The 14,455-nt window shown below is 40.2% G+C and overlaps 1 protein-coding gene across 4 annotated transcripts in view; it reads right to left on the bottom strand.

The window, feature by feature from the left end:
* The window catches only part of AFF1 (ALF transcription elongation factor 1), a 182,639-nt gene that overhangs the window by 52,245 nt on the left and 115,939 nt on the right, over window positions 1-14,455 (bottom strand). For 3 of the 4 annotated variants that reach the window (XR_014000042.1, XR_014000044.1, XM_081154619.1), the window contains one exon: window positions 5,103-5,147. Coding sequence is in view for 1 of the 4 variants with exons in the window: in XM_081154619.1 (XP_081010745.1) it covers window positions 5,103-5,147 (45 nt within the window). In the remaining 3 variants the exon portion in view is untranslated. The remainder of the gene's footprint in view (window positions 1-5,102; window positions 5,148-14,455) is intronic. The other variant, XR_014000043.1, reaches the window with a different exon arrangement.

The raw sequence follows: 14,455 nt of genomic DNA, 5'->3' as shown, positions 1-14,455 counted from the left end.
AAAATTGAGGGGGGGAAATCAGATTGAAAAAAAATAAGAGCATAGAACAGGAATGATCGTAACACTGAATATTATAAAGAGTATAAAGGGTAATAGGTCTTACCAGAGCTTATATAACTATGAAAACAGTCTCTGCTCAATGCTTTCTTTCTCCCTCAGCTTCTTTATTGCATTTCCTGGAATTATTTAAGTTCAAAGAAAGAAGAACTTTCCTGTTTGACTTAAGCAAACAAGTAATTCAGGTCACTTGTTCCTCTTGGGAGAGTTTTAATGGATTTGACCCTTCCCTGATCTACACTATTAGTACGTAAGAACTGTTTGGAAGAGAGAGCCTTAAAAAATTACCCTCCCTTCCATTAACAGAAATTTAATTTCTACTTACTCTTCATAGAGGCAAGGTTTCTAAATCTTACAAATTAATATATTTATCTTGATGATATCTTTTTTTCTAAGCACATTCATAAATTACATTTTACTTTGCTAAAAAAAATTATTGGGAAACAATGTCAAATTAAAGGTGCCCAATCACAAATATGTGCATGTGCACACACACACTTTGTTAAAGAGCTAAAGTGGCACCAGAGATCATTAGTTTCAACCCTTCTGTTCTACAGATGAGAAAACTGAGATCCAAAACGACTGGACTGCGTGCCCAGGAAGCCAGTGGCTGAGAGCACAGGGTATGGGCCTCCTGCCTTTCCAGTCTAAGAGAAAAACATCTATCCCCACATGTATTGAGCAAGAACAGAGTGGATGCTTTGAACACTTTTGACAACCCAATATGGAGTCACTATCAGCCATGACAGTTATGTCAAGTGCTATGTCAAGACTGAGGTAATGGAGTATACGTGAAAGCCCTTAGGAGGGGCCCGGAATGCTCAAAATCACAAGTCTGGACACTCGAATAAAGACTTCATCTGGACATTGATATGGGTGGGACCCCCGCCCACTGGGGGCTATAAGAACTCAGAGCTCTGACTGCCTGGTGGTCGAGCTCAGCTGCCAGAGGCCATGCCCGGAGCCCTACTGAACTCCCACTCCACCCAACTCGTGCACCACTGTAGCTGTCTGGCCTGAGACCAATGCCTGCTTCTCTACCTGCCGATGCCAGTGAATGGAACTTTGCACTGGACGCTTACTCTCACTTCTACCTGTGTGTGGCTTTACTGGCTTACTGGAGAGGTCTCCCCTAATAAACTTGGCATTGTGGAAAGACACAAACATGTGTGAGTGACTCCTTTAGGGGATGCTTCCTTGATCACGATACATGTGTCAGACCTGCCTGGCAAACTGGCTTAAAGATCGACAGGCAACTCTCTACCAGCAAGCTGACGACCCCAGATCAGGCTGGAGTACCTCCCCTGTACAATGCATTGTGTATTGTAACACTCATTCTTTTCAGAGTGCTGACCAACCTCTCTATGACCAAAGAAACACCCACTGATCCTCCAAAAGGCTGGACACAGAGGTCTGCAGGTAATTTCCAATCCCAACCTCGGTTCACATCTTTCCTGGCCTGTCCCCATAGTCACTCTCTGGGTTGCTACAGCCCAGGTTCGACATAAATGGCCTGGCACGGTAACAAGCAGAATAACTGATGCTGGCTTTTGTGAGTAAATTTTTTTACAGGTGAAAGCATCCCCTTGTTTAGCCATTGGCTTAGTTCAGGAAAAAGGAGAAGTTCTGTACTAAAACATACTGGAAACACTAAGAGCTCTGGAGCCAGAGACCCAGGTGGGAATCCTAACTCTGACCCTCACCAGCCATGTGAGCCCAAGTTCTCTGAGCCTCAGTTCTCAATAACAGGTAGACTAAAACCACTTATTTTCCAAAGTGTTATGGGTAATTTATGTAAAATGCTTGACTACATGGTGCATGGAAGGCACTTAGAAAATTTAAAACATTACAATTTTAATTAAAAGTCTAGCTTTTAAAGAACTTCAATACTGCACCAAAGAGAGCTCCTTGCTGTTTTATTTGACTACACTTTAAACTATGGGACCACTGTAATGCTACAATGTAAAACATGTAATAACTGAGAAGGTGTTTGAAAGTATCATCCTTAAGTTTTCCAGGATTTCTTTAGAATTCCAAGAATTTCTTTAGAATTGTTTAAAATTCCAATTTCTTTAGAATTCCAATCTATGACTCTTAGTCACCAATTATTCCCAGAAAACATCCATTGTACTCTCAATGCCCAAGGCTGTCCTGGCTATTGAATTCCGCAGATGGAATGTGCATAAACTCTTTCAGGCCCTGAGTGGTTTGCTGGTAGTCTGAAAGAATTGATGTATTCCCCTGAATGTCTGGTTTAGGACAGAGATTTAGGCCTTAAGAGAATTGGGGCCATAAGGAGAGGAAGCTGCCCAGAATCACAAGGTCATGAATTTGCTCCCAGCCTCAACAATGACTTATCACATCAGTGGGGGTAAAATACTTGGCACTGCCTCAGCTCTGGCCTTCTGGGTGACACAGCTGCTGACTCCACCTCGCTCATTTTGCTCTAGACACACTGTCTAGTCCTTCCCGTTCTGTAACACACCAGCCTGTTCCCATCTCAAAGTTTTTGCACTCTTTCTTCTGCCTAGTCATCTGTTCATTTGCCTGCTATGACTCATACCACTTACCAATATCTGGCATTTTATTATGTATTCCTCTTCCCTACTATGACCTCCATGAGAGCAAGGACTCTTTCTTATTCATATGGCATCCCCAGTGCCTTAAAAAGTATTTGAAGCTTAATGGATATTTGCTGAGTAAACGAATGCATGAACAAACACACAATACGGTTACCACTCATTGTACCGATGTGACTGGAATATTGCACTAATGTAACATCCACAAGTACTGCATTATTCCCCCAAGAGGCTGAAGAAGCCATGCCACTGTAAGCAGAAAATATGAGCTATTTCCATTCACCCCCTAAGGGTACGTTGCCCTGTCTGGATCCTTGTACTTGATGACCAATTCCTGGTTTCCAGCAGTGTCTGTCTGCTGTCTTCCTACTCCATCAGCCTGTAGAATATAGGCTACCATTTCCCCTTCATTAAAACACTTCCACCCTTAATATTTCCCCTAGAGAACAAAACAGTATCTTCCATGATTGATTTTCCTCTGTTAGAGACTATTTACTGCCTCTGTTGCCCATCAGAAGATTTGTGTTAGGATTCCTGGCCATCTTCATATATTGCTGGTACAGGTAAGAATGGGAACCATGAGGAAGAGGAAAGCATATGGGTGGACATCAGACAGTGTGAGCTGGAATGACCCCCGGGGATCATCAGACAGGGAGAGCTGGAATGAACCCCGGGGATCATCTGCCAGCCCAGGGACCTCATTTTAGCGATAAGGAAACTGAGGCTCAGGGAGGACACACAGCTTAACTGAGGCCACAAACAGAGGAGAAGAGAAGGGGACAGACCAAGTCCCCACTATGCAAAAAGCCTATGCCGTCTTTAGGCAGGGACATGCTTCTAGTTGGTCTGTTTATAATTTCTAAGTAAAAGTCCTCACTTGTTGCTTATAGTAACCACTTACTTCCAGGCGTTTCCAAGGACGACCTCATTAACGTGACGCTGGGTGGAGGAGGGGGAGGACGGACGAGCTAATTAAAGGTGCTCGCTGCTCTAATGCCATCACCCTACATAGAGGATCCGACAGTTGTACATCACACACATCAAAGCCTAGCGCTGGGCATGTGCAGAGACAACGAATCTACATTGTGCATCTACCTTGGAAATAACTACAGAACAAATCCCACAACTTCAGAGAAAATGCTAGGCCATACTTTCTAACTAAGTCATTTGTTGTCTTTATGCCTCACCATATCCAAGTGTTTCAGAACTACCAGAGGGAGACAAAACGTGATCAAGATAAGTTGTTTATTATTAATCTTACTTGCTGGTTGACAAATATATTTCCTGTTTTTAGCAGGACAAAGTATATTTTCTTAAAGGTATTTCTTTCTCGGAAAATCCTAACTACAAAAGTAGGGGACAAAAGATTGTAAAACAAAAATATTTCCCAAACACCTGGTTAGACACTACTTTTATTAAAATCTCACAAGTGAGAAGGTAACCAATATACTTAATTACTGGTTTCAGATCCACCTCACTTAATACTTTACGATTAAAAATTAAAGAAAAAATTGGGTAAACATATATTTTTGAGGAAAAAGTGAGCAGGAGAGATATAAATTAATAGGTACATGTGTCAGGTATATTTCTCTCGTACTTTCAAAAAAAAAATTAGAAAACTTACAGCAAAAGATAAAGAATATAATTAAAAGCCACAGAGGGAGCATGAGGAACAAACAAACCCTCGATTATTACCATTACTACTGCTGAGCATTAAATTTAGCTCTAGATTTCCTGAAAATTAAAGCCAAAATGGGAAACATAACCGTACATACAATTCTTTTCTGATAAAAAGAAAGCATGCTGGTTCATGAGAGGAATTTGCCCCCTTGGAACTAAATTCTAGAAAGAACATGTCATCCTTGTGGAAGAAAACTCGAACAAATGGATAACGGATTCAGTGATGTATTTGTAGAACCAGCACAAATGTTCACGGCATACTCAATAACCAAGAGCAAAAAATAAGCCTTGCTCGTAGGTCTCAAGATTTCATTTACTTTCTGTTTGCTGCCACACACCCCCAAACTCAGTCTCACTGAAGATGCGGCTACAAATATGAGGTGCGACCTACGAACCACCAAGAGGTGTAGGTCAAGCACCACTGAGGAGCTGGTGCCTCCCTGACTGCATCTATGCAGGGGGCCCCCCTTGAGAAGTGGGCAACTCTCTCCTGGGTGTTCATGGTCAACAAGCAAAACTGGAGAGAGGTCTCAAAACTCTGGTCCAGATGGCTTGCAGTTTGAAGACTTCATTTTTATTAATAAAATCTGCCAGAGAGTTCGATGATGTTCTTAGACTGCCTCTGTTACTGCTCTAGTTAATTTTGCTTTTGGAAGTGTCTGGGGTGGAGGCGGGGGCTGTGTAAAGGGGTTTGGAATGGCAACTTTTCACTAAAGTCAAAGTAAATAGATATATGCCTGCCTACTTAAATATTTCTTCAAGTGAGAAACAAAAACAAGAAATCACCTTCAGAATCTCTTCAACACAATGGACTTCACTGGAGTAGGTCTGCTGAAAGTGAAAAGGAGGAAGAAAATATTAGTATACACAAACAAAAACAAAACACACACAACTAGAGTATTCCATGCTGGTATTAATATAGCAACTCTCATAAGTAAAATCACGTCGGCCTACCTTTTACTAGCTAAATATTAGGAACTTCACATTCTGGATGAAATAAGACAGAGAGATTAACTGGACCTAATCGTGGGGGACAAATTATGACCCCCAGGTCAAAAGTTTCCAATGGAAAATGTACATAGTTAAGAAAATTAGTATATTCTTAAATCTAGGGGAATAACGAATATAACCAAAGTAGAGATAGGCAGAAGGAGATAAAACCAGTGTCACAGTTTGCTCCTTCATAGCAACATCTGTTCAGTGAGCCAAATTAAATGAACACAAAGATGGCAATGACCTGAACACCTTAGCATACGCCCACACAGTAAGGAGGCCAACATCCAATTAAGGAGAGATTTCTTGGCACTATTTTAACCTACCAAAGATTCATTTTAAAGCTAAATGTCTCTAGCCCTACTTTGAGTCAGCATTTTGACCTTTTATATGCACACTATATACACACAAATATGCAGACACACACACACACACACACACACACACACACACACACACACAGAGTATTTCCCCAGAGAAAGACCCTAAGGAGAGAGATTACCTGGTGTGTTGGGGAACAGGTCCACTACTTACACCTCTTTGCTATCCCCAGCTAAACATATGATGGCTGCTGCTGTCAGACTATATCTAGGAAACATCATTTTACGGTCTTTATATTTTTAAGTGCAAAGAAAATGGAAAAGTTAAATCTTTTTTTTTTTCCTTTTTAAAAAAACCAAACCTTTCCTTAACTAGGGACATGAAACAAAACCCATAACATCATGGTTTTCAAAGGAACAGTAACTTCTAGTGTGTGTCAATTCATGAGCCAAGTGCCTGGGCAAGTTCCAGACAACAAACACCCCTCCCGTTGCAGCCACTGCCGTGTAGAAAGCGCTAGTCTGCTCGTCAATTTGGTGCAGTATCTGACTCACAGCTAAAGTAGATGGAAAAGAGCTCTTTTCCTGGCTCTTGTTTCTAATGAGTGTAATTTAATACAGCACTGACTGCTAGTGCATGAATTAGAGTTTATAAACCTGTTTCCCTAATTCCAGTCTATTCAAAGGAAGGAAGGAAAAAGAAAGAAAAGAACATATATAACATTCACACTGTCCTGGAACTGAATCCAGTGGGCATGTCAAAATTCCAATGTGATCTGACCTGCCTGGGTCTGGTTTTAAAGCATGTGCGTTTCACGGAACAGGTTTTATTGAAATGTTTGCAGTCTGTTATTTTTGAGGTGGGGTCTGGAAGTATAAGCAAAGAATCACGGGTCTCCCTTTTATCTGCTGGTCCACCTAGCCTGACTTTAGACATTATGCGCGTCAACAACTAGACCTGCTTACCCAACTTTCCATTTTCAAAATCATTAGGGGATGCCTAAAAACTGAATCAAACATTAGTAACCAAACATTGTAGCAGGAATGTCATACTGTTTTATCATTTCTGCTAAAATGTCAAATATTTTAGAGAAATGAATGCTGTTTTGACCTAAGGGTAAAATGTAATTATATTCTATGGTCTCAACTTTTCGCATGCATCATTAGGAAAAATAACAATTAGGAGTTGAAGGTGAATCAACAGAACAGAGCATATGACTGCGCTGACTCTGGTCAAATAGTCCCCTCATCCTATCTGTTGCTGGAATGAGAAGGGGAGTCCGATTAAAATATGTGGCAATCAAGGTTGCAGGTTTGATCCCCGTTAAGGACACATACAAGAATCAACCAATGAATGCATAAATAAGTGGAACAACAGCCCTAGCCGGTTTGACTCAGTGGTTGGAGCACTGGCCCAGGTCTTGGTTCGATTCTGGTCAAGGGCACGTACCTCGGTTGCAGGCTTGATCCCCAGCCAGGTCTGGGTGCATGCGGGAGGCAGCCGATTGATGTGTCTCTCTCACATCACTGTGTCTCTGAGTCTGTCTCTCTCTCTCTCTCTCTCCCACTCTCTCTGAAGAGCAATGGAGAAAATGTCCTCAGGTGAGGATTAGAAAAAAAAAAAGTGGAACAACAAATCTCTCTCTCTCTCTCAAATCAATTTTTAAAAATTTATTTTTAAAAATCTGGCAATCAATGAAAAAGTGAAGCATGTCGGAATTAGGGCAAAAAAGATTTGCCCACTGCTTCCAACAGAATGAGGTAAAAAAGCTACAACTTCAGAACACTAAAAGATTTTCTAATCTTCATAATTACTCAAGTGGTCAACGCATAGCGAAGATGTTTCATGTCATTAAAAGGTTCATTTTTTTCTAAATTTTTATAACTTTAGATGAACCAAGACTGAAGAAATTTTTCTATAGCTTATTGTTTATTAGTATCAGGGTAAGATACAAATTGCTAAACAATCACCATATAACCTATTAAAAACTCTAAATAAAGTCTTAGCTTCAAGCATTAATTGGTTAATTTACTGCGAACTTTCCTATAAGATTCATTATGGAAGTGGGAATGTTTCAAAGGGGCTTGGGGATGCCATTTCAAATACCTGAGAATATATCATATTTACAGATCTCTAAGCAGCACTGTTTACAATGGCAAATAACCAGAAATGATCAATGACCAACAACAGGAGTCCAGCTAAGGACCTTTGCAGTACGACCAGCAGCACGTCATGCAGACCTCAAATAATAATGTAAATATATGTGTTTGCATGGAAAGATGCTAAGATATGCATTTAACTTTTTCTTTAGAAACTTCATACTTACAGAAAAATTCAAAAACAGTAAAACAAATTCCTACAAACCCTTCATTCAGATTCCCCAGATGTAGGCATTCTAACATGTTTGCTTTATAGTTTTCTCTAAAGCCCACCCTGCACCCCCTCTCCCACATCTACACTGAACTGTCTGAAAGTAAGTTAGAGAATTAGAGTTAATGCCCCTTTACCCCTAAATACTTCTGTGTGTACCAAGATACATTTTAAAACTGCAATTAAAAGAGGGGAGGTAAGAATACAATCTGTATAGCAGTAGCCCATTTTATGTTCCACCTACCGGAGACTCGTAGCTCCACTCTTCCCCCAACCCAAATTAGAGACTGAAACTAGAGTACAGGTATTTCAGATGTGTTTGCAGAGAAAGATCTGGAAAGACAGGCTGCCTTGTTTAATCAAGTACAACTTGGCACCTCCAAGTCTGCCACTGGGAGGAGACTTTCCAAAAAGGGAGGGGTGGTTCAACAAACCATTATGGCCTAATCCCTTCCATAAAATCCACTTTCCCCACGGGTTCTCCAGCTGAGCACTGCCACTGCTGCTCAGGCTCTCACCCTTTAACACTGAGGCCAAAGAGTAAACAATCAGCCTGAAGCACAGCAGAGTTAAGGCTGAAGATCTTCAGGTCAGACGTCCTCAAAGACCTAAGCTAGCTGCAGGAACCAGGAAGCTCTAGTTTGCAGGGCACTTAAAACTGCAAATCTCACTGTTGTCTCTCTCTCAATATCTAGGTGCCTAGAGGAGATAGCATTCCCCTCCCGGTGCCCTGTATGTAGACAGACCTCCCAGTAGAGACCTCACTTCCCTACTGGGGTATGGCCTTAACAAAAGAACCAAAATTCATTCAACTTTTAAAAATAATAGCGGTGGCCCTGGCCAGGCAGCTCAGTTGGTTAAAGCGTTGTCCTGATACTCACAGGTTGTGGGTTCAATCCCTGGTCAGGGCACATATAAGGATCAACCAATAAATGCTTAAGTAAGTGGAACAACAAATTGATGTTTATGTTTGTTTCTCACTCAAATCAATAAAAATAAATTTTAAAAACAGCTATTTATTGAATATATTGTACTTGATATAGCACTAAACTCTACAGACTATTATTTCCTCCATTTGGTATCATCTATTGTAAGATGCACCATCGTTAGCTTGACAGGGGAAGAAAGCTACGGCACTAAAGGCACCCATCAACCCTAGACCCACCCCTTATACAGAAACTTCAGACCAGGAAAGGCAGCAGTGTTGGCCTTGGTCCGATTCCTCACTCCTCTTGGGGTGACATTGTGTCATCATAAGGAAATGCACTGATACCAAAATAAAATGTTAGTAAATGTCTTCTAAGCATGACATGGTTTGTTTTAATAAGCTAAAAAGAGCTGGACGGAAGAAATATATCTCACCACTGAGACTAGGAGGCTCTCGCAATACTGTGTTTTAAGTCTCTCAAGTTTCAACAGGGCAGCACTTTTATAACAATGTGATTCTCAAAAAGGCTTAGTTATCACTAACCAGGCACTGCAGGGAGCACCAAGGCAGCACCCTGAGGAAGGGCGCCAAAAGATCTTGGATTCTAGTTCCGACTCTGCAGCCCTGGATAAGATTCAACTTGTTTGGACTGCTTCCTCATGGTGAAGGCATAACATTACCAATCCGAATCGCTCCACAGAATTGGTATGAAGAACTTTAACATCCCTGATTCCTTCCTCCTGAAACTGCATGTGCTCCCACAGCTGTATGCGCTTTCCGGTCAAAGCACCCCACGTTTTCTCTCTGCTGCTTCCAGATTACAAGTTCTGTAAGAGCAGGGAACTGTTCCACCTTGTTGAATCACCAAGCACACGCTGCCTGCTGGTATGTGTTCAGTCTCAGAACTCAAATATGAAAAATAAGAGCTTCAAAGACTTACTAAACGTTGCTCCTTGTCTGAATTATAAGCCAACATCTTAATTAGCAAACCACATGGAAATAAGCATATTAGGGACAAAGAGGAAATTGTTTTGCATTGTTTTCTCCTTAAAAGCTTTGAGATACTTTTAGAAACTATTTTCGCATATCAGATTGGCAAACCAAAAAACAAAGTACTGACAATACTGAGTATGTCTATGAGATAGACGTGGGGAAACAGGCACTTGAACGCGGTGGTTGGTATGAGGGTAACGTGGCACAGCTTCTGAAGACAGAAACTTGGCAACAGTTACCAAATTCTAATTTCTCAGCATCTGACCCAGCAATCTGACTGCTAACACCAACTCCTACATGTATGAAAAGACATACGTATAAATTGTTCACTTCAGCCTAGTTTGTAAATAGGAAGATACTGAAAACCATCTAAATGCCCATCTACAGGAAACTGGCTAGGAGAACCGTGGTACATGCCGCTTACACAGAAATACCATGCAGCCATGACAAGGAGGAGGAAGCTCTTCGTGTACTGACTCGAAGTCATCTCTAAGATTTGTTAAGCAGGAGGGGGAAAGCAAGGTGAGGTCTGTGCCAATACTGCTATAAATGAAAAAATAACAGTGAGAAAACAACATGTCTGTAGAATTACTTACTATGCATAAAATACCACCGGGAACAACAAACTAGAAACCCATACCATCAATCGTTTATAGAAAGTAGAACTAGGTGGTTGGGCGGTAAGAGTAGGAGGAAGATTTTCACTGTATATCTTTTTACCTTTTAAATTCAGAATCATGAAATATATTATCAATTCATAAATAAAATAAAAAATCAGAATGAGATAACAAAGACACCTAAATGTCTTCTGCCCCGTTTGCTTTATTTTCTCTTAGCCTCCTCTATGTGACCTTCCTTCTCCCAAAGACACCCCACTGTGCCCCAGTTCCTCCCGGCGTTCTGGTGGCCCCTCTAACAGCACCGAACTGCGCACAGATGCAGCCAGCCTGCCCTCACGGACCGTGAGGTGCTCCTGGGAACCATGCTATCGAGACTGACACATTGTTTGTCCGCCAGTTCACTCGTTTCCTAGACTAGATAATATAGTTCTTGAAAGAAAGGGGTAGGGTGGGTGGTTTTTTTTTGGGGGGGGTGTCGTTTTTGGTCAGTCACATTTAAATACTGAGCGGTCACATGAAGCACACAAAGCCTCGTAAGATTGTTCTGAGGAAGAAGATAATACACATTAAAGCTAATGCCTTACAAATAAATTCAAGCATTTATCATTAAGGTGCCATAATCGGTATTTCCAAGAGACAGATTAGAGGAGGAAACCAGAAGGCCTGCCTCAACAAGGTTTTGACATAAAATTAACGTTATTCCCTGAACACACAGTAAATTACTTAGACAGCTAGGCCGACTCCAAGAACACTCATGCTGCCTGGGTGTGCCTACCTTGGCTGGAAAAGGAATAAAGGTGCTAGGAGTATTACTTCAGAAGTATCATGCCCTTTGGGCAACTACCTAAACTATCCACACCCGGAATTTTAGGGTAAGAAGGTTTAAAATCCCTGGACAGATTTATGGGCACATCATAGTACGCATTTCCTTTTAAAAAGAAATCTATAGGTTGTTAATATGTAAGGTGGGATGAGTTAGAAAACAAAATAATATACTCTTAACAGTTTTCTTAAAGAACAAATAATAAATAGTATTATTATATAAGTTACAAACCAACTTTGTTAAACTATCCCTTCCAAAAATTAAACATCCACCCAGCCGGGTGGCTCAGCTGGTTGGGGTATCGTCCCCTGCACCAGGAGGGTTGCAGGTTCGATTCCCAGTCAGGGCACATGACTGGATTACGGGTTCGATCTCTGGTCAGGACACGTGTGGGAGGCAGCCGATCAATGTTTCTCTCTCTCTCTGTCCCTTCCTCTCTCTAAAATCAATGAACATATCCTTGGGTGAGAATTTAAAAAAACAACAAACATCTTCCATCTCTCTTCAGATATTTTCTTTTTTTTTTTTAATGTTTTTATTGATTTTAGAGAAAGAAGAAGGGAGAGAGAGAAAAACATCAATGTGAGAGAGAAGCATCTATCAGTTGCCTCCTCCTGTACACACCCCAACCAGGGACAGAACCTGCAACCTGGGCATGTGCCGACTGGGAATCGAACAGGCAACCTTTTGGTGCATGGGAAGATGCTCAACCAACTGAGCCACACCAGCCAGGGCCCTTCCCAGATATTTTCAAATATGGAAAGGTTTTCTATAGTTTTTAAAGGTGATAAACTCCCAATATGCAGCAAAGTGTTAGTTGCTTGGTTCCTGGAAGCCTCTTTTAAACATGAAACTATCTGCCAGATGTGAAGGCTAACACAATGTTATGCTAATTTTAGAAGTCTCTATAGTTCTCCAAATAAATTTTTCAAGGAGAGGAGGAAAGAGATTGATAAAGGACAAGATGATTTAAAATGATGAGCAATCTATAGGTCACCTACAGTGATCATCCAACAAAAGTTTATTATGAAAAGACCAAGCAATTCTACGCATACAAAGGCATCTAGAAAAGAGCAGACAGTGTGGAAGCAGGGGTGCCACATACACAAGCTGCCCTTCTCTGGAAGTCTTCTTCAACCTGACTGTCCAGTGACCTTCAACTCTGAATGGTAGGTCATAGTATTCTAATCTGTCTTCTCCAGACCAGCTTCCTGCAGTGGGGCCTGGGGTTAATTCATCTCTGAATCTCCAAGGGCCTTAGCATAATTCTGGATTATGCAAGTAATATTTGTGAAATAATATGCAAGTAATATTTGTGAAATAAATGAATTTGATTTTGTCATCTCGTGGTATTTCCAACAAAACCAGAAACATGAGCTTGCCAAAAAGCAATTATGGAGTAAGTGAATTCTGAATTTTTTTCTGTATTTTGGAAGCAATGTTCATTCATGTTTGTAAAACTCCAGACAACTTCACAGAACAGTATTTTTTAAGATAGAGAAATCCTCAATTTGAAAAAAAGAGTTCTCTTTATTATGACTACATTCCATTACCATCAACAACCCAATCAGATGTTTTTCACCCAAGGAATAGTTGCCCAAGTGCAGTTTAAGGACATGAGTTTCTCAGAGAGCAAAGTTTCAGATGTGAAAGTTACATGAGATCATGACTGGTGGGAGAGGGAACACCTCAGGCATGCTTGGGTTGGGAAGGGTATATGTGTCCTTGAGACAGGCGATTGAGCAATACTCCAGGATAAACACTGAAAGAGAATACTGGAAGCTTGGAAGATGTCCTAGCACTCCAATTCCCTTATTAAAAACGAGAAAGGGAGGTGGGGGGAGGTAGAAGAGGATAAGAAGAGATAAATAGTGATGGAAGGAGACTTGACTTGGGGTGGTAAACACACAGTACAATATACAGATGATGTATTATAGATTTGTACACCCGAAACCTATATAATTTTATTAACCAATATCACCCCAACAGATTCAATAAAAAATTTTTTTAAATGAGAGCTAATATCCTTAATATTTTTAAACTTCACCTTTACATAAACTGTTCTTATATAGGCAAACTATATCACCTCCTTGTCTGTTTTTCACCAACAAAAGAAAAACAATCTAAAAATTAAAGAAAAAACACCACAATCCTGAATATCACTGCTGAATCTTAAAAAAAACTACACGGAAGGGTTTTGAACTATCAGTACTTTAAAGATCAATATGAATAGTTTGTTCATTTCTAGTCATGTGGATATCAGCGAAGTGATTTGCTTTAATTAGTGTCAGATTATTTTTCTAAAGTATATAAATACTTATAATAGCTCAGAATTTATATTAACTGAATTGCTTAAAATATTCTGGTAGTTCTGTTCTGATGTTTAGTAAAAGAAGGCATCTTTTAATTATGGAACCTAGGATCTAGTTCTTAAGACCTGGTTTAAATAAATAAGAACAATGATTAGTTGTTCACATATATAACTGCAAACACTTACTTGATATAAATATATAAACAAATATAAGGAGAGTAATAAAAGGGCTGGTTTATTTTATTACTATATTTCCAGAGATCACATGAGTGTGTAAATTTTAATATATCTGCAAAGCTTCTGTAGAGTCACATGAAACAGCTATTTTTTAAAAATAATGCTATTTAAAGCTGATACAGATGCACAGAAATCTTTTCACTAGATATTATGTATGATATGTCAACTAGCTTCTTGGTGTAAAAGTTAAGAGGGGTGGGGTGAGGGATATACCTGAGATAGGTTTGAATGGACTTAAAGTACCTGGATGAAAAACAAATGTAAAAAAATTACCATTGTTAGACAGTAAAATGTCTAATCTCAGTTATTCATCAACTTTCTAACTTTTGGCGGTGAACCATTACCATTCACCAGAAATCCTCAGTGGTCTAAGGCAGCAATTTTCAGCGGTGTGCTGCAAGAATGTTTAAAACAGACAATACCTAACTATTCAGTCAGGGGCACTGGCCTCTTTTCCCTTAGATTGTCAAATAATAAAAATGATAACAGCCAACACAATAGCCATTTGGTGTGAATGAATCAAAGTCATACCTATTTTTTTGT

This window comes from Miniopterus schreibersii (assembly GCF_964146895.1).
Source record: "Miniopterus schreibersii genome assembly, chromosome: 1".
NCBI lineage: Eukaryota > Metazoa > Chordata > Mammalia > Chiroptera > Miniopteridae > Miniopterus > Miniopterus schreibersii.
This window is presented reverse-complemented; position numbering and strand designations above follow the sequence as displayed.